Source organism: Heterodontus francisci, chromosome 24, assembly GCF_036365525.1.
Source record: "Heterodontus francisci isolate sHetFra1 chromosome 24, sHetFra1.hap1, whole genome shotgun sequence".
NCBI lineage: Eukaryota > Metazoa > Chordata > Chondrichthyes > Heterodontiformes > Heterodontidae > Heterodontus > Heterodontus francisci.
This window is the reverse complement of record NC_090394.1, coordinates 67,786,119-67,807,119: the sequence shown is the minus strand read 5'-3', so window position 1 is coordinate 67,807,119 and position 21,001 is coordinate 67,786,119. Positions and strand designations below refer to the sequence as shown.

General features: G+C 43.2%; 2 protein-coding genes across 3 annotated transcripts in view; one reads left to right on the top strand and one right to left on the bottom strand.

The window, feature by feature from the left end:
* The window catches only part of cops3 (COP9 signalosome subunit 3), a 46,714-nt gene extending 41,581 nt beyond the window's left edge, over positions 1 to 5,133 (bottom strand). For both annotated transcript variants that reach the window (XM_068056485.1, XM_068056486.1), the window contains exon 1: positions 5,001 to 5,133. In XM_068056485.1, the coding sequence (XP_067912586.1) occupies positions 5,001 to 5,055 (55 nt within the window). In that variant the 5' untranslated portion in view covers positions 5,056 to 5,133. The remainder of the gene's footprint in view (positions 1 to 5,000) is intronic.
* Positions 5,134 to 7,646: 2,513 nt separating this feature from the next.
* Positions 7,647 to 18,937, top strand: LOC137383491 (5'(3')-deoxyribonucleotidase, mitochondrial-like). Its single transcript, XM_068056484.1, has 6 exons — positions 7,647 to 7,713; positions 8,236 to 8,556; positions 10,515 to 10,615; positions 10,702 to 10,762; positions 12,183 to 12,297; positions 16,790 to 18,937. The coding sequence occupies exons 2-6, from the start codon at positions 8,275 to 8,277 to the stop codon at positions 16,927 to 16,929; spliced, it is 699 nt and encodes a 232-aa protein (XP_067912585.1). The 5' UTR covers positions 7,647 to 7,713; positions 8,236 to 8,274; the 3' UTR covers positions 16,930 to 18,937.
* Positions 18,938 to 21,001: the final 2,064 nt, after the last annotated feature.

The following is a 21,001-nucleotide window of genomic DNA, read 5'->3' as shown; positions in this document are numbered from 1 at the left end:
AACCTCTACCACCTAGAAGAACAAGGGCAACACATGCATGGGAACACCACCACTTGCAAGCTCCCCTCCAATCCACACACCACCCTGACTTGGAACTATATTGCCATTCCTTCAGTCGCTGGACCAGAAACCTGAAACTCCCTTCCTAACAGTACAGTGGGTGTACCTACACAACATGGAATGCAGTGGTTCAGGAAAGCAGTTCACCACCACCTTCTTAAATGACTATGACTCAAGGGCAATTAGGGATGGGCAACAAACGTTGGCCTTGACAGCAACGCTCACAGCCCATGAACAAATTTTAAAAAAAGATTTACAAGAATGTTGCCAGGACTGAAGAATTTTAGCCACAAGCAAAGATTGGATAGGCTAGGGTTGTTTTCTTTGGAACAGGAGGCTGAGGGGAGATTCAATTGAGGTGTATACAATTAGGACAGGCCTAGATAGAGTGGCTAGGACGGATCTATTTCCTTAGCAGAGAAGTCAAAAATAAGGGGACAGAGATTTAAAGTAATGGGTAGAAGGATTAGAGGTGAGTTGAGGAGAACTTTTTTACCCAAAGGTGATGGGGTCTGAAACTCACTGCCTCAAAGGGTGGTAAAGACAGAATCTCTCCTCGCATTTAAAAAGTACTTGGATATGCAGTTGAACTGCAGTAACCTACAAGGCTAAAGACCAAGAGCTGGAAAGTGGGATCAGACTGGATTGCTCGTTTTTGGCCAGCACAGGCACAATGGGCTGAAAGGCTTCCTTCTGTGCCATAAATTTCCATGATTTTATGAAAGGAGATGGCAAAGCATTTAATTCCAAAGAACAAAAGAAGAACTTGAATTACACAACACCTGATCATGTCATGACATTCCAAACTACATAACATTGGATTCAGGAGCGGTAGCATAGTGGTTATGTTACTGGACTAGTAATCCAGAGACACGAGTTCAAACTCCACCACAGCAGCTAGAGAATTTAAATTCAATAAATCTGGAATATAAAGTTAGTGCCCATAATGGTAACAATGTAACTACTGGATTGTCGTAAAAACCCATCCGGTTCATTAATGTCCTTCAGTGAAGGAAATCTGCCATTCTTACCTGATCTGGCCTATATGTGACTCCAGACCTACATGTGGTTGACTCTTAATTGCCCTCTGAAATCGCTAGGAAGGCACTCAGTTGTCAAGAGGGCAGCTCACCACCACTTTCTCAATGGAAATTAGAGATGGACAATAAATGATGGCCTTGCCAGTGATGCCCACATCCCATGAAGGCATTGAAAAAAAAATCACTTTCTAAACCGTTTATATGTAGACCAATTTGCGCATAATGAGATCCCACAAACCATATTATGTGAATAACCATTTAACTGTTTTTACAGGTATTGGTTGAGAAAGGAATGTTGACTAGGACACCACTTTTCACATATTGCTATAGATCCTTTCACATCCACTTGAATAGAAGTGAAAGACAGCACCTCTGACAATGCAGCATCCCTCAGCACAGCGATGAAGTATCAGCCGAGATTACATACATTAATACTGGACTAGGGCTTGACCCTACAACTTACTGACTCAGAGGCAAGAGTACTACCAACTGTGTTAATCTGACATTTGCTGTCGTTCCAAAGTCTGGGAGGGGTTGTAAAATTCACATTTTGGCTACTACTTTATGAAATGGCATTATGTAGAATACTTAAGACCTCAAATTCCAACATTATTGCCAGGGTAACACTTGCATTTCACTAGAAAATCCCACAATTTGACATTTTTTTTCCAATTACTTTCCTGCTAGTTTACAATTCACAGGAAATTTGAACACATGGAAAGCTATATTAAAATTTCCTGCCTGAATCACTAAAAGCAATGTCTGCAATCAGAATTTGCAACACTGTCGACCTCCACCACTGTGGCTAATGTACGTACAATCTTGAAGATTCACTGCAGTAACTCATCAAGATTATTTTGACACATTCCTCTCCCCGTGACCTCTACCACCAAGAAGAACAACAGTAGCAATATTGTGAAAACACCATCAGCACCAAGTCTCAAACCAGCTGACCCTGAACATACATCACTCCTTCATCCTTGCAGGGCCAGAATTTCCCGCCAGAATCCAGCTGTTCAAGAAGGCCCATCATCATCTTGTCAAGCAACTAGTGACGAGTAATAAATGCAGCTTTGCCTCCTGTCCACATCCCAAGTTCAAATTTTTAAAAAGACCCATAAACCTCAATGCTTCAGAACAACTTTCATTTATATAGCACCTTTAACGTAGGAAAACATCCCAAGGCACTTCACAGGAGCGAGATCATACAAAAATTGACACCAAGCCAAAGCAGACAGTAAATAAAATTTCCACCATCCACAGTATTTTGCTTTTGTTGAAGGAGATATTAAGATGGGTGACTGAAAGATTGGTTAAAGTGGCAGATTTTTAAGAAGGGTCTTAAAGGAGAGAGAGAGTATAGGGAGGGAATTGCAGAGGTTAAGGCCTCTGTGGCTGAACACAGCAGCTAATGGTGGAGTGAAGAGAGTGGGAATGTACAAGAAGCCAGAGTTGGAGAAGCATAAAATTCTTTGGAGGAAGAATTGAGAGTCAGAGTTATACAGCACAGAAAGGGGCCCTTCGGCCCACTGTGTCTGTGACAGCCATCAAGCACCTAACTATTCTAATCCCATTTTCCAGCACTTGGCCCGTAGCCTTGTATACTATGGCATTTCAAGCGCTCATCTAAATACTTCTTAAATGTTGTGACGGCTCCTGCCTCTATCACCTCTTCAGGCAGTGCGTTACAGATTCCAACCACCCTCAAAGTGAAATTTTTTTTCCTCAAATCCCCTCTAAACCTCCTGCCCTTAAATCTATGCCCCCTGGTTATTGACCCCTCCACTAAGGGAAAAAGTTTCTTCCTATCTAACCTATCAATGCCCCTCATAATTTTATATACCTCAATCAGGTCCGCCCTCAGCCTTCTCCGCTTTAAGGAAAACAACCCCGCCTATCTGTGGTGCCCAGAACTGTATACAGTACTCCAGCTGTGGCCTAACTAGCATTTTATACAGCTCCATCATAACCGCCCTGCTCTCATATTCTATGCCTCAGCTAATAAAGGCAAATATCCCATATGCCTTCCTAACCACCTTATCTACCTGTGCTGCTGCCATCAATGATCTACGGACAAGTACACCAAGGTCCCTCTGACACTCTGTACTTCCTAGGGTCCTACCATCCATTGTATATTCCCTTGCCTTGTTAGTCCTGCCAAAATGCATCACGTCACACTTCTCAGGATTAAATTCCATTTGCCACTGCTCCACCCATCTTACCAGCCCATCTATATCGTCCTGTAATCTAAGGCTTTCCTCCTCACTATTTACAACACCACCAATTTTCGTGTCATCCACGAACTTACTGATCATACCTCCTATACTCACGTCTAAATCGTTAACGTACACTACAAACAGCAAGGGTCCCAGCACCAATCCCTGTGGTACACCACCGGTCACAGGCTTCCACTCGCAAAAACAACCCTCGATCATCACCCTTCCATCACCCTCTGCCTCCTGCCACTGAGCCAATTTTGGATCCTATTTGCCAAATTGCCCTGGATCCCATGGGCTCTTACCTTCTTAACCAATCTCCCATGCAGGACCTTATCAAAAGCCTTACTGAAGTCCATTTTAGAGATACAGCACTGAAACAGGCCCTTCGGCCTACCGAGTCTGTGCCGACCAACAACCGCCCATTTATACTAATCCTACATAAATCTCATATTCCCTACCACAACCCCACTATTCTCCTACCACCTAGGGGCAATTTACAATGGCCAATTTACCTATCAACCTGCAAGTCTTTGGCTGTGGGAGGAAACCGGAGCACCCAGCAGAAACCCACGCGGTCACAGGGAGAACTTACGAACTCCGCACAGGCAGTACCCAGAACTGAACCCAGGTCGCTGGAGCTGTGAAGCTGCGGTGCTAACCACTGCGCCGCCCCTTCATTTTGAACACAAGGATGAGAATTTTGAAATCAAGGTACTGGTGGACTGGGAACCAATGTAGGTCAGTGCAGGATTGATGGGCAAGCAGAACTTGATGCAAGTTAGGCTACTTTAGTGCTTTTTATCTCCAAATGAAATTCCAGTTTCAAGGGGGAAAAAAATCATTTACTATATTTATACCTCCCAAACTTCAAACCCCAAATGTCTGGCTTTCAGATCAAGGTTGAGCCAGGAAATTATTTGGAGTCTACTGTTGCTTAATATCAGGTCACCCTGATTAAAAGAAGATTGTGGAGATGTGTAATTGTATTACTAGATTTTTTTCCCACAATTCACACATACCCACCATTGTGCTGTATTGATATCCTTCCTTTTACAGCTGGAACTAATCTACAACATGCAAAATCAATATAAGGAAATAAATTGCCAGCATGACATATATTTTTGGATTGCATTAGCCATCCCAAATACCCTAAAGACAATGTCACAAAAACTCACTGCCCTTCTATGTAACCTCTCCAGCTGGTATCTTATACCTGGCTAGGCCCAATATTAGCGAGTTGAGTGCAGCTCGAACCGGAAGTACAGGAGCGCCAGATGAGTGGCAGACGCAAGAACCAATCGGCAGCGGGAAGCAACCGTCAATCTCCGCAGAATAGCCAATCGTTTGGAGGGGCGAAGGCGGGTACTTCCGGTGTCATGATGCTCACCCGCGCTGAGGTAAACAGGCCGCGAAATATCCTTCAAGCGAAAGCGGGGCGGATGGAAGGGGAACACTGAGGAGAGGATCTTCCTCCACCCACACACACCCCAAAACATCCCACCGCCCGTGTAGCGGGTAAACAAGGCGGGCCCACCGCCGCCACCGATGGGTCGAAGCTTCACCGTCTGAAGGGAAACGGCGTCGGGAGGGAAGGAAGGAACAAGCAGCATTTCCCCCCTCCCTCTTTCCCTTAGAAACTATTCATTAAAAAATCCTCCCCGGCGGCACCTCCATCTCTTACCCTGGGAGGAGAGCTGCCTCACACTGTTGACAAACTGCTCCAAGGCGGACGCCATTTCTCAAACCGCCTCCCTGCTCCTCATTCAAATGCCGTGACACAGCAACGAAGTGGCCGGCCCGCCCGCCAGCCAACTGTCGCGAGATCTCACTGCAACTCGCGGGCAGCGCCACGCGCCAGGACAGACCGGCCGGGGTGGGGGCGGAGGGCGCGTCTTAAAGCTGTAAAGCATCTTTAACACACACAAAAAAATCACCACTTGTTTTCATCTCATGAACTTTGTCTTACAGGTATGTGCATACATCACTCAAAATATCCCTTCACAGGCTACAACAAAAGGATTTATTTGGAATTAGAGTTATGCCAACATAATTCTACAGTACCATGCAGAATTGGGATGACGACAGAAAATGCTGGAAATACTCAGTGGGTCTTGGCAGCAATTGAGGACAGAGAAATGGAGTCAATGCTTCAGGTCGATGAGTTTTCAACAGAACATTTTAGGGAAAAAGACTTGTATTTCTATATGGCCTTTCACGACCACAGGCTGTCCTAAAACACTCTGCAATGAAAAACTTTTGACTTGTAGTCACTGTTGTAATATAGCAATACAAAAGCAAAATACTGTGGATGCTGGAAATCTGAAATAAAAACAGAATAATGCAGGAAATGCTCAGCAGGTCTGGCAGCAACTGCAGAGAGAGAAACAGATTGAATGATGAAACGTTAACGCTGTTTCTCTCTAAATGTACATTTAATACTATGATTATGACATATGAATGTATAACTAATTTTAAATAGTGACATCTTCTGTATACATCATTTTCTCATATTTTTACACTAATTCTGTCTCCTCGCCCAAAAGTGAAGTTTACTTAATTTTTTTTCATGGGTGTCAAGGAGCCTTCCATTTTCTTATCATGGGAGAGGGCAGGATCATTTGTGAGCACTCAACAGTCAAATACTCATGTCAACACTCAATGTAAATGGGACAAATATGAAGAATGGCCATTTGGTCAATTTCCTGGAACACAACCATTGGTAATGAAGCTGTCCCCTGGAATTGGTCAATGGCTTTAGGAGAATTCAAACAGACTGTTTTAGGAGGTATAGTAACATAGTGACTGTGACTGGACTAACAATCTGAAGTTCTGGACTAAAGATGCAGAGAACGTGAGTTCGAATACCATAGCAGCTGGGGAATTTAAATTCAATTAATTTTTAAAAATTTGGTCACAAGATGGGAGTGTCACTGGCAAGGCCAACATTTGTTGCCCATCCCTAATTGCCCTTGAGAAGGTGGTAGTGAGCCTCCTTCTTGAACTGCTGCAGTCCATATGGTGTAGGCACACCCACAGTACTGTTAGGAAGTTCCCAGTTTCTGGACCAGCAACAGTGAAGTAACAGCGAGATAGTTCCAAGTCAGGATGGTGTGTGGCTTGAAGGGGAACTTGCAATTAATGGTGTTCCCACATGCCTGATGCCCTGTCCTTCTAGGTGGTAGAGGTCGTGGGTTGGGGAGGAGCTGTCGAAGGAGGCTTGGCTATTTGCTGCAGTGAATTTTGTAGATAGTACATACTGCTGCCACTGTGCATCAGTGATGGAGGGAGTGAATGTTTAAGATGGTGGATGAGGTGCCGATCAAGCAGGCTGCTTTGTCCTGGATGGTGTTGAGCTTCAATGTTGTTGGAGCTGCACTCATCCAGGCAAGTGGAGAGTATTCCATCACACTCCTGCCTTGTGCCTTTTAGATGGTGGACAGACTTTGGGGAGTCAGTCAGATGTGAATTACTCACCACAGAATTCACAGCCTCTGACCTGCTCTTGCAGCCACATTATTAATATGGCTGGTCCAGTTAAGTTTCTGGTCAATGGTAACCACCCCCCCCCCCCCCCCCCCCCAGGATGTTGATGGTGGAGGATTCAGTGATGGTAATGCTGTTGAACATCAAGGAGAGATGGTTAAATTGCCTGGTACTCGTGTGCCATGATTGTTACTTGCCTCTTAGCCCAAGCCTGAACGTTGTCCAGATCTTGCTGCCTGTGGACACAGACTGCTTCATTATCTGAGGAGTCACGAATGGTACTGAACACTGCAATCATCATCAAACATCCCTATTTCTGTCCATATGATGGTGGGGGAGGGGGGGAAGGTCATTGATGAAGCAACTGAAGAAGATTGGGCCTAGGACCTACTCTGAGGAACTCTTGCAGCGATGTCCTGGAGCAAAGATAATTGACTTCCAATTAAATAAAATCTGCAATAAAACCAGTAGTAGCAGTAATGATGACCGTGTAAATACCGGATTGTGGTAAAAATCCACCTGGTTCCCTAATGTCCTTCAGGAAAGGAAATCTCCTGTCCTTACCCAGTCTAGCCTATTTGTGACTCCAGACACAGAGCAATGTGGTTGACTCTTAACTGGCCTTTGAAATGGCCTAGCAAGTCACTTAGTTGTATTAAAGAAATTATCTCACTGCCATCTTCTTAAGGGAAATTAGTGACGGGCGATAAATGCCTTATCAGCGACACCCACATCTGTGAATGACTTTTTAAAAAATGTCACAACGAGATTATTTTGGAATTTTAAAAAGGGACTAGCCTATTTACTTTTACCAGTTGGCACTCCGTTATTTGACTTTGTTGATTCTGTGTATACTTAAGAGGATTTTTTTGTTTGAAGTTTATTTTTCCCTACAACGATTAGATAGAAAGGTAAATTCTAAATGCTGCTTGCTTTGTTGATTTTGTTTGTAACATCCGCTCTTGGAAACTTTATTTCCTAAGGGAAAAGTAAAAACATGATCCCTCCAGAGGGTTGGCAGACATTGTCTCGATTGAGCGAGAATATAATAAAGCCTGGCAAACTCTGGGTGGATGCCTTGTCGCTTTAAGGTTATGGAGAAAGAAAAGGAGGCGTAATTTCCGGAGATTAATAGTGCGGCCACTTACAGTTGCTCAATATGTGAAAGGGCTTGTTGGTTGTGTAGGGGTGGGAATACTTGATTTTTAATCATGCAGGATACCGAAGTGAGCACCCGCTAGCTACTAGCTTATTGCAAGTCCAGGTTATTCGGTCACTGAGCAAGTAACCAATGCACTAGCTGACCACTTCGGTGCAAGTTGCCACACAAACCATGGGTATGCAGGAATATTCCGGTGGCTGCCTCCATTGATTGCATATGAACTAATAATATTGTTTTTTTTTCCCCTCCCTCTCTCTTATGAGTGCCAAAGGTTGCTTGAGGCAGATTGCTTTGCCCATTGTACCCAAGCATGATCTTCCTGGCTCGATTTGCAAATCTCCGGAGCTCGGGGAGCAAACTGTTTGGCGCATTGGCCAGATCCTTTTGCGCAGTGCCGCAGAGCGCTGGAGAGCGGCTGGAGGGCAGAAGGTTGCGGGTGCTGGTGGACATGGACGGGGTGCTGGCTGATTTCGAAGGTGGATTCCTCCAGAAGTACAGGGACACGTATCCTAAAGAACCCTTCATAGAGTTGCAAGATCGCAGAGGTTTCTGGGTTTCGGCACAGTATGGAGAACTGCATCCTGATCTCTCTGTAAGTCCAAGGTGACTGACTGCTCCAGGGAATTATAGTGGTGCACTGCACGGCAGCAATAGTGCCACTCCACACATTGGTGCCATCTCCAACCACCCCCCCCCCCCCCTAAATTTACACAGATGCTGAGAGTTTCCAGTATTTTTCAGATCCTTGATTTTTTTTCCTTGTGGAGAATCGTTCCATATTTTGGTGTAGCTGAGAATGGTCGAAAGCATTATAATGGACTAGCTTGTTGCTAATATGTAGTCAAATCGATTTCATGCACATTTGTTCATTTGTTTTTACCCTTTGCTTTGCCTTGGGTTTTTGAAATCATCAATTTACAGAACTTGCATTTTTACACGGCTCCTCATGTACAGAAAGACACCTCGGAGTGTTCAGAGTGGAGGAGCACAACTGAGTAGGAGGGTAAAAAACAGAAAAGTTAGAAGCATCTAAGAGAAGTGGGAGAGGTTTTTTTTAGGAGGCTTTTGAAAGCAGAAGGTGAGGTGATGAGAGAGCGAGGAGCTCATTTTACTCAGTAGTGGTTGAAGGGATGACCACCAATGGTTGAGCATGGGGAAAATGAGTAGATGTGTGTTTGAGGAGTGGAGGGTGAGTGCAGGGACATTTGGCTTAGATAGGGTGGGGCAAGACCATGCAGGAACCTGAAGGCAAAACAGGCATCCTCGTCAGTGGATGGGACATGGGGAATGAGCAGAGCTGCAGAAAAACTGAATGAAGGAATGTGGGACTTTATGTATGTTTGGATGCAAGTCATAACATTGGGAATGAGTTAAAATCTGTAGAAGGTTGAGGCTGAAAGGCCGACTGTGTGCCACCCTTTTTCAGATAAAAAGTGAATAGTTTAAGTACAATTTCTAAGTCAAGATTGCATCATGAATATTAAGCGTCAGCCTTCACTGAGTGGTGGTACTGTCTCCTCTGAGTCAGAAGGTTGGGGATTCAAGCCCCGCTTCGGAGACTTGGGCACCTAATCTAGGCTGGCAGTACTAAGGGAGTACTGCACTATCAGAGATGCAGTCTTTCGGGCGAGGCCTTAAAGGTCCTGTCTGCCCTCTCATTTTGGGGCTTGAATTCCACAATTGCATCCATTTTGTTCCTGAAAGCAGCCACAATCGTACGAAAAATGAATGTAGCCATTCTCAGTTTCTTGAGAATGCATGGGGTCAATGAAAGAAAGAGTTGCATTAATCACATTACTCATAAACATCTCAAAGTACTTCACGTGTTTGGTTATGTAGAGAAACACAGCAGCTCTCTTGCATACAGCAAGATCCCACACACAATGAGGCAAATGGGAATCATTTAATTTTGGTGATGTTGGTTGAGGAAGGAATGTTGGCCAAGACACCAGGAAAACTCCCTGCCCTCTTAATAATCTCTTGGAATCTTCAACGTCCCTCTGAACACATAGCTGGAAGCTAAGTTTAACATTTCATTCACCTCCAACAACGCAAGACTTTCCCCATATTGGAATGTAAGTCCATATTATGTGCTCGTGACTTCGAGTGGGGTTTGAACCAACAATCTTCTGGCTTAGGAGCAAGAATGCAACCCGGTCAGTCAAGCAGATACCAAATACTTCACATCCTGGGCCTTGTCATTTCTTAACATACACATTTTTTCTTGTTAGCTTTTTGCCAATTTATTTGTGTAATTCATCATTAATCTCAATGAACATCACCTATGATACCAGTAGAGTATCTGCAGGGTTTAAATGTTCATCCAAGCTGGGTAGATGTAGTTGGTGCATTTCTGCTTAATCTGTAGGTCACTTCCAGAGTAGTCTGATCATACTGCCTTGCACCTAACTGTTCTTCACAATGAATTGGGTCATTTAACTGTCAGCAAAAGAAAGCAAATTACCTGAGAAAAACATTTGTGTAAATGAAAACTATTGAACATAATTTCTTCTGAATATAACATGCTTGCATTCTTTCAAAAAAAAACAGGAAAAGGCAATAAGTATATGGGAGTCAAAGAACTTCTTCACTGAACTTGAACCTATTCCTGGTGCAGTGGAGGCAGTGAAAGAGATGGCCAACATGAAAGAGTGAGTCTGAACTCCAGAAGTATTCGAATTCTTGCTTCACCTAATGAGATTTCTGTAGTGATGTTATTTCTGCATCTTTTCCACAGCACAGATGTGTTCATTTGCACCAGTCCAATAAAGATGTACAATTACTGCTGTTATGAAAAAGTAAGTTCTGAAGAAACTTCAAGCAAGAAAATAGATTACCAATTACGAAGGTTTATTCCGAAATATGAACTTTAGTCTTGCATGAACATCTAACTGTTATTGTCACATCTAATATGGAAGGCCATAGAGGGTAACTGCAATTACACTGGATAAAATTATCTTACCATTTGAAGTAAAAGATTATCTTCAATGAGAAACCAGATTATAAGTGAAAATATAGCTAAATCATAAACATATTTATAAAGATTGAGTTTGCAATTTAGATGAAGAGGAAACTTTTGGCCTTGATAACCATCTGAAACTTAAAAAAATAACTTTAACACTACACAATGTTTGGCCAGATGGAACTCAGCAGAGAAAAATAGTCCACAGAAAGTCATGTTCCAACACTCCATTTTTTGCTGTAATTTCTATTATTCATGGCAAATGAACTTCAATGTAATTAAGTGTGAGGAGGTATATTTTGGTAGGAAGAAAAGAAGGCCAAATACTTCTTGGAAAACAGTCTAAATGGGATAGAAGAGCAGAAGGGACTAGGGGTTCTGATACGCAAATCACAAAGTAGCAACACAGGTTAATAAGGCCATAAAGAATCAAACAGCACTGCTGTTCATGACGAGAGGGATATATTTGAAAAAGGGAGAAGTCATGTTGAATTTGCATAGAACCTTGGGTAGACAACATTTAAACAGTTCTAGTCTCTATCATAAAAAGGATATAGGGGCATGAAAGAAGGTGCAAAAATGTTTTATTAGAATGGTACCAGAACGCAGGGTTACACGTATCAGGAAAGATTGAACAGACTAGGGCTCTTTTCTCTAGAAATGTGAAGACTGAGGGGTGACCTGATAGAGGCCTTTAAGATTATGAAAGGGTTTGATAGGGTAGCTGTAGAGAAGATGTTTCCATTTGTAGGAAAGACAAGAACTAGGAGCCATAAATATAAGATAGTCGCTAATACATCCATTTGAAGTAAAAGGCTATCTTCAATGACAAACCAAATTGTAGCAGAGAAAGTAAAGCTAAATCATAAGCATATTTATAAAGATATACATCCAATAGGGAAATCAAGCAAAATTTCTTTACCCAGAGAATGATGAGAATCTGGAACTCTGCCGCAGGGAGTGGTTGAGCTGAATAGTATAGATGCATTTAAGGAGAAGCTGAATAAACAGATGATGGAGAAAGCAATATGTTGATGGGGTTAGATGAAGAAGGGTGGGAAGAGGCTCAAGTGGAACGTAAAGACTGCATAGCCTGGTCGAATGGCCTGTTTCTATGCTGTAAAAATTCTATGTAACTAAAAGGAAAAATCAAAAGATATCAATGGCAAAAAAAGGTATGAAAATTCACAAATCTTTCCATCTTCTTAATAATAGTGTAAAAATAATTGGACATCTTGTTGACTCTGTGTTCACAGTATGCCTGGGTAGAGAAGCATCTTGGAAAAGAGTTTCTGGAACTGATGGTACTAACACGGGACAAAACGCTGGTATCAGGCAATTTGCTGATAGACGACAAACCAGATATATCAGGTAAAATAATATGTGATTGAAATGCTTTTTATTACAAGGTCCATGTAGATGAAAATGCCATTGGAAATTCAGCAAAAGTAGGCAAAAATATTCGTATTTTTTGAAATGGAAGCCTTAAAGCAATTCCTGCCAGTCCTATGACATAAGGAATATCGTTACAATTCAGGTTGGTCCCCATACTTTTCCCTGATTCTCAAAGCAAAAGCCAACATCCATCAGGAATTCTGTTTTCCCTGTGATCAAAAACATAACTGTAAGAATTTAGTATATGGATATGGTGTCCAATCCTCTTGTTTATTGTACATATAGTACATACGATTCTATGGACAATAGGACTTTGTCTCATATCACTTCAGAAAGAAGACAATGTGAGTCACACTACAAACCTTTCGAAACAGGCTAAAGAGGTTTATTCACAAATTACTTCCAAATGGAAGCGGAATAGATGAGATGGCGAACAATTCAAAACAAAATCAGAAATAGTGCACATCTCTTGGCATTTCTTCGCGGACAAAAATTTTGGGAAGGTTATAGTCATCAGTTGCAGGCCCGCTGGTGTCTAGTCAGGCCTATCAATGACCGGCAGATTCTCCCACAGCGGGTACAAGTGAAGGTGTCGTCGCTGCTGGGGGAAATTGGATCCATCCTTCTCCTCCTTTTCTCTTTCATGCTGGCTCTTCGCTCAGTCTCAAACGTGTCTATAGCCCTCCTGATGTAGCATCTCCAGGCATCATGATCTATGGCCTGCGCTTCCCATTGGCAATGGTCGATGTGGCACATAGAAAGAGACTTCTTCAGGGAGTCCTTGAATATTTGCATGGGGTCCCTCTGTTTCTTTTACTTGTGGTCAGTTCTCCGTACGACACGATCTTGGGCAGGCGACTGTCGTCCATCCAGGCAATGTGACCCGCCCAGCGCAGTTGGCTTTGCAGGAGGGTGGCCTTGATGCTGGTGATGTTGGCTGTTTCCAGGACTTCAATGTTTGTGATGCGGTCCTGCCAGCGGATCTTGAGGATGTTGCGGAGACAGCGCTGATGGAAGCGCTCTAGATGACAGCGGTATAGGACCCATGACTCATACAGAAGGGTGGCGAGGACTATGGCTTTGTACTCTTTGAGTTTGGTCTGTGCTCTGAGGCTGTGGTTGCTCCACACACGTTTGTAGAGTCTGCCGAATGTACTGTTTGCTTTTGAGAGCCTATCGTCCACTTCCTTGTCTATGGTGGCATCAAACGAGATGACGTTCCCCAAATAAGTAAATTGCTTGACGGCATTCAGCTCAGTTCCCTCGATGACAATGCTTGGTGGTCTATATTCTTCTTGGGGTACAGGCTGATGCAGGACTTCAGTTTTCTTTAAACTGATTTTTAGTCCAAAGAGTTAGATTAGAGATACAGCACTGAAACAGGCCCTTCGGCCCACCGAGTCTGTGCCGAACATCAACCACCCATTTATACTAATCCTACACTAATCCCATATTCCTACCAAACATCCCCACCTGTCCCTATATTTCCCTACCACCTACCTATACTAGTGACAATTTTATAATGGCCAATTTACCTATCAACCTGCAAGTCTTTTGGCTTGTGGGAGGAAACCGGAGCACCCGGAGAAAACCCACGCAGACACAGGGAGAACTTGCAAACTCCACACAGGCAGTACCCAGAATCGAACCCGGGTCCCTGGAGCTGTGAGGCTGCGGTGCTAACTACTGCGCCACTGTGCCGCCTCGGAAAAACGTGTTGTTATATGTTGCAGGTCTGACTGACTGTGAGCCAGGAGAGCACAGGCATCGGCAAAAAGAAGTTCACGGATGAATTTTTCTTGTGTCTTTGTGTGAGCCTGAAGACGCCTGAGGTTGAAAAGGCCTGCGTCAGTCCGGAAGCATACGTAAACTCCCTCCTTAAGGTCTTCCATTTCCTACTGCAGCATCATGCTGAAAAAGATGGTGAATAGTGTCGGGGCCAGCACACACCCCTGCTTCACACCATTGGAGATACGAAGGAACTTGAGAGGTCGCTGTTTTGCTTGACTTGTCTGTACCGATTTTCATGAAACTGCTTCACCATGGCCAGGAACCTGGGTGGGTATCCAAGCTTTTCAAGGATTTTCCAAAGTCCATCTCTGCTCACGGTGTTGAATGTCTTGGTGACGTACAGGCCTTTGTTTTGCTCACCACACTTTTCTTGTAATTGTCTGAGTGCAAATACCATGTCTGTGGTGCCTCTGTTTGCTCTGAAATCACACTGGCTCTCTTGGAGGTTTTCTTCTGCAATAGTAGGCACCAGCCTGTTCAGAAGTATTCTAGCCAGGATCTTCCCAGCAATAGAAAGGAGGGTGATCCCACAGTAGTTGGAGCAGTCTGATTTTTCTCCTTTGTTTTTGTACAAGTTGATGATAACAGCATCACGAAGATTCCGTGGAATTCTGCCCTGTTCCCAGTTTAGTTTAGTTCAGAGATACAGCACTGAAACAGGCCCTTCGGCCCACCGAGTCTGTGCCGACCATCAACCACCCATTTATACTAATCCTACACTAATTCCATATTCCTACCACATCCCCACCTGTCCCTATATTTTCCCTACCACCTACCTATACTAGGGGCAATTTCTAATGGCCAATTTACCTATCAACCTGCAAGTTTTTGGCATGTGGGAGGAAACCGGAGCACCCGGAGGAAACCCACGCAGACACAGGGAGAACTTGCAAACTCCACACAGGCAGTACCCGGAATTGAACCCGGGTCGCTGGAGCTATGAGGCTGCGGTGCTAACCACTGCGCCACTGTGCCGCCCTGTTCCCAGCAGGCCGTGAAAAACTCATGGAGCTTGGTGTATAGGGCAGGGCCACCATGCTTCAAGGCTTCAGGTGGAATTCCATCAGCATCGGGGGCTTTGTTGTTCGTCATCTGGTTGATGGCGGTCACAGTTTCCTCCAGAGTTGGGCTCTCATCCAGTTCTTCTTTGACAGGCTGTTGTTGGATGCGATTGTTGACAGTATCATGCACTGTGCACTTGGTGCTTTAAGACCACATGGATACATCCCTGCTCTAAACACTGGCACCCGATAGATTACTTCTTGGTACGCCAGTGTGACCTAAAGGACATCCTGCGTACTAGAGTCATGCCCAGTGCTGACTGTCATACAGACTACTGACTCATTCGTTCAAAGCTGAACTTCCACTTCAAGCCTAAGCCCAAGAACAAGCCTAGAGACAACCCATTAAAGAAATTTCAAATCAGCAACCTGCAAACCTCATCTTGCAGAGATAGGCATCAAGCAACTTTACAGACTAGACTGGAACATCCTGATCTCACTGCTGATTCCACTCCAGAAGAACTCTGGGAACACATCAAAGCTGCAGTACTGGATACTTCCAACGAGGTCATCGGACCCAGCACCAAGAAGAATAGGGACTGGTTTTATGAAAATGACAAGGAAATTCAAGTTCTGCTAAAAATAAAAAGGTCAGCTCATCAGGTTCGCCTGGCTCAGCCGGCCAGCCAAGAGAAAAAGACAGCTTATCATCAAGCATGCAGCACCCTTCAATGTAAAGTGAGGAACATCAAAAATGACTGGTGGATTGCACTTGCGAAAAAAACTCAACTGTATGCTGATTCTGGCGACTTAAGAAGTTTCTTTGAAGCACTAAAATCTGTCTATGGACCAGCATATCAAACCCAAAACCCCTTGAGGAGCGCCGATGGCAAGACCCTACACACTGACAAGGAGTCAGTCCTGGATCACTGGTCGGAGTACTTTGAAACTCTCTTCAGCGCCAAGTGCACAGTGCATGATACTGCCATCAATCGCATCCAACAACAGTGCACAAGGGGTTAATGAAATGGGCTTAGAGCACTTGCATATCTTATGGCAAGTTGTGCCATGCAGGTCACGAGGAAATCCTGCTACCTGTTGTCTACCGAGGGAGGACTCAAACCCATGCTATCAGTTGCCTGACAGTCTGCGAAGGACGATCTCTGGGGTTGGGGGTGGAGGAGCAGTGGGAGAAGATAAATTGCCAGTGGAGGGAGCGGGGGAAACACGAGGAGAAGGATTTTCACTAAAAATTGAGGGTCGTCAGATGAAACTTCTTTTTGAAATTGCATCCATTGACCGCCAAAGGACTAGCCAACTCGATTTTAGAGTGAAACTCGAAATGAGTGTCCAGCCTTCCTTCCCGAAGCAGGCCTTATCTTAATATTTAAATTGTTGCACTGCTCCAGTTGTAGATCTCCATGCTATTTTCATGTACTAATGGGCACAGTTCTATTTGGCATCAGTTGGATCATGAAAGTTCCTCCTGGCCCCACAGAAATCTTCCAGCCAATCTGCGCCCTCCACCGCCCCACTCCACCAACTGTTTAATTCTGGCTCTGATTCTCTGAGGATTTTAGCATTTCTGTATGTAATTCTTTTGTACAATTTGAATTATTTTCAGAATGATTTCCAAAACAACGCCTATCATTTACATTGCTCATTGTATTTTGTAGGTGTGGAACCCTATCCTACATGGGAGCACATACTTTTCTCAGCCTGTCACAATATGCATGTGCAACTGAGACCCCCTAAAAGGCGGCTACATTCTTGGTCTGACGATTGGAAACCACTACTGGACAGCAAACGGCAGTGATGATGACCTGCATGCGGCCTTAAATGTTTCAGTAATGGTGGAACAATGAAAAGAGATTGCCTCATGCAGAACTCAAATGAGTAGCATGTGACGTTAATTGATAACTGCAGATTATTTTGTGTGCAAACAACTTACCATTTTGTGTGTGAGATTCTAGTTTCCTGTGTTTTTAGTTGTTTAGGTAGTTTTCATTCAAAGGTATATTATTTAGGAAATGATACAGGTTTCATTAGGATCCAATAACATAGTAGTAATTGCACCAATTTTCTCTCCCCTTCGGACATTGTGAAATACATTGTAGTTATCACAGTTGCAGAGATAGAGAATCCAGCATGATCTTCAGCTGTTGTCCTATGGCATTTAATATGCTGCAGATCAGAGCTTAAACCAGATCCAGGAATATTTGACAAAAGCCACAACTTCAAATAATGAACCCACACAGTTTAATAGATTTTATTTTTCCTGCCTGCTACTTTTCAATTTTGATGAAAATTTATTACAGTGATTGACTTTTACTGATGTAGTTTACAGTAAGCACTGCAACATTTGGTCATCAGAGAAGAACAGTGTTCAATGAACGATCACTGTCCTAGACCTGCAGTCTCTGGCAGTACAATGGCATTTTTACTAGTGATATTATTTACTTTAGTTGATCATAACGCACACTGAATGTGACTCCCTATTGTATAGACTATGGTGGCTGTGAAATCCCTGTCGAGCACAAATCCTGGGATGTTCTGTAAGGCAGGACTATAGTTGCATGCAGCATGGGTGATACAAACACATTTCCCAGGACTTTTGCTGCATTATATTAGAAATCCAACTGCTCCAAAAATTTAAACGTAATCTGATGTTAACTTCTTAACTAGCTCATGCAGTGAATTATCTGTGAAACAAACTTTCTCATTGTTTTGTGGCTGACAGTTCAAAGTGCACAAATAAGCTGCAGGCTCAAAAGAAATTGAAACCCACAGATAAACATTTGCTTTTAAATCTGGCACTGCACAGAATTTGACTTTTCAGCTCGTACTTCCTTTGTGAGTAACCAATATCGTCACTGGATGTGCACATAAAATAGAAACCACTTTTGGCCCAAAAGGTTTAGCTAAGATGGCAGCTAAAAAAAAGCTAATATATTTAAATCTACTATACAGTCATATAAAAATTTTATATATTTGAAATATATTTTAATTTTGTATTTGCATTGTAACCATAATGGCATTGTAACTCATGCAATTATTATTATAAAAGCAGTCTGTCATTAATCCCATGGCCACTTAGGACAGATAATGCTCCTGTTTGGTTTATTGTAAATGGTAGGCAAGACATCAAACACTTGATGATTTTGGTGCTTCCTATAAAAGATTGAAGCAACTGCCCCATTTTCAGATGTGTGTAAAATGCTAGTAAAGATACAAATGTACAAGGCAGAAGTTTACAATGGTGATTGAAAAAATGTGGGTGTAGATTTATTAAATACTAGGTAGTTACATCTAAGTTTAAAATTAGTCCCAACCATTTGTTTTATCTGGAATGAGCAACTTCAAATCTCTAAACTGCAATTGCCCTGGAAGGTTTAGGAAAACCTTTTGTCGGGAATACTGATGTGTGCCATTACCCACAAGTGAAGAGTTTTGCCAATTTTGTATGTCAAATGGAAAGATACAGAGTTAACACTGTTCCCTTTAGCAGGTCAAGAATACATACTGGGACCTACCCATCTCCATCGGCATTCTAATAGTATCTCATATATATGTAGACTTTTGCAGCTTAGAAGCAGGCCAGCCATTCAGACTGACTGGCCTATGCTGATATTTATGTCCTTCAGGAGCCTCCTCCAATGCTACTTCATCTCAACATATCCTTCTCTTCCTTTCTCCCTGATGTACTTATCTATTTTCCCCTTCAATGCATCTATGTTATTCACCTCAACCACTACATGATTTATATTAATGAGAATTGCTGAAAATAGAGACATGTTGTCGAAACTTTTCGTCTTGCACTCATCAGGACAATACGCAAGAATAACCAACGTAAGGGAAAACAACCATTTATACTGCACGAGAAGGGAGTGCTGATTGGTTGGCAAGTGAACTCTGATTAGTAGAGGTGTTGCCATAGAGAATGTACCAGTTTACGGTGACTAACAGTTAACTGCCAAGCTTTGTTTGACATTTAAACCAGGCAGCTTGACTCTGGTTGGACAAGGCATTGTCCGAGGAATGAACCAGCGAATGGCTGTCACTTATTTTGTTCAGCTGAAACAGGCGCAATGTGTGTACACGTTCTTTCTGTCTGCAAAGAACAGGACCCTGTGTATTAATATATGTAGCTTCCAGTACGCAAAAATGCGCCACACTGCGAGCCCTACTGAGGATCTTAAATTGGTTGTCAGTGTAATTCTTAGCACACTGTCGAGTATTTGGCAAATGTTGTCCAATCGCGGAATCACATCTAATGTTGGACACTGTGTTTTGAGTTTTGCAAGCACGGGCTGGTTGGGTACGGCCTGTACCTTGCCCGTTGCGAATAGTGGAAGGGACATGTTGTTTGATACGATCCGCCAGTCTTTGGGACGTACGGCCTATATAGCTAGCATCACACTGGCATTGAAATTCATATATCACATTACTCATTTGTGTGATAGGCAGGGCGTCATTTTGGCTTGACGGCAGCATCCTGCATACTACACGTGTTGCTACTGCATAGTAGCAGCGTGAAACAGCTAGCTTTACCTGTTGCTCAAATGTTTGGGATATATTACCCTTCCAGGGTAATTTGAGGTAGACTGGACACTTTTCAGGGCCGAAAATGACGGCCTTGGCCCATTCATAAGTTTGCGTGATATACAGCGAGAAATTATCTGATCTGGGTAACCCAAATAGATGGTGTTGGCATGGGATCCTCTCTAGGCCTAGCTCTCGCAAACATCTTTGTTCGGTTCCATGAGAAAAGTGTCTTCAAGGGAATGACACCTAACCTCCTACCTCTTGCATATTTCCAATATGGAAATGATACGTTTTCTATATTCGAATCCGTAACTGCATGCAATAATTTCCTTGCATGTCTTAATGGGCTCCATCCCATGCTCAAATTCACCTTTGAAATGGAGCAGTCAAATGAGCTCCCTTTCCTTGATGTACTAGTTGAGAAATCTGTTAAGGGATTCTCTACAACGGTCTACCGCAAACCTACCTTCACGGGTCAAATTACGAGTTGGAATTCTTACAGTTCCACACGCTATAAGATTGGCCTTATTGGCCACCTTGTAAATAGGGCCTGAGCCATTTGGTCACCATGCAAGCTTGATGCAGAAATAGGGCGAATCAAAGACATCCTGCGTGACAATGTTTACCCTGAGCAGATCATTTCTCGCTGTGTATCGTGCAAACTTATGAACGGGCCAAAGACCATCATTTTCGGCGCTGAAAAATGTCCACTCTACCTCAAATTACCCTAGAAGGGTAATGTATCCTAAAAATTTGAGCAACAGGTAAAGCTAGTGGTTTCACGCTGCTACTATGTAATAGCAACACGTGTGGTGTTTGCTACTAACAGGATGCTGCCGTCAAGCCAAAAAGACGTCCTGCCTATCACACAAATAAGCAATGTGATATATGAATTTCAATGCCAGTGTGATACTAGGTATATAGGCTGTACGTCCCAAAGACTGGCGGATCGTATCAAACAACATGTCCCTTCCGCTATTGGCAACGGGCTTTGTTCGGCGGAGAGTTTCATCTGTTGACTTTTTTTTATTAAAATAAAACCACCCAGTTTATATAAATTATATAACGGGCAAGGTACAGACCATACCCAACCAGCCTGTGCTTGCAAAACTCAAAACACAACATTAGATGTGATTCCGCGATTGGACATTTGCTAAATAATCGACAGTGTGCTAAGAATTACGCTGACAACCAATTTAAGATCCTCAGTAGGACTCGCAGTGTGGTGCATTTGTGTGCACTGGAAGCTACATATATTAATACACAGGGCCTTGTTCTTTGCAGACAGAACATGTACACACATGGCGCCTGTTTCAGCTGAACAAAATAAGTGACAGCCATTC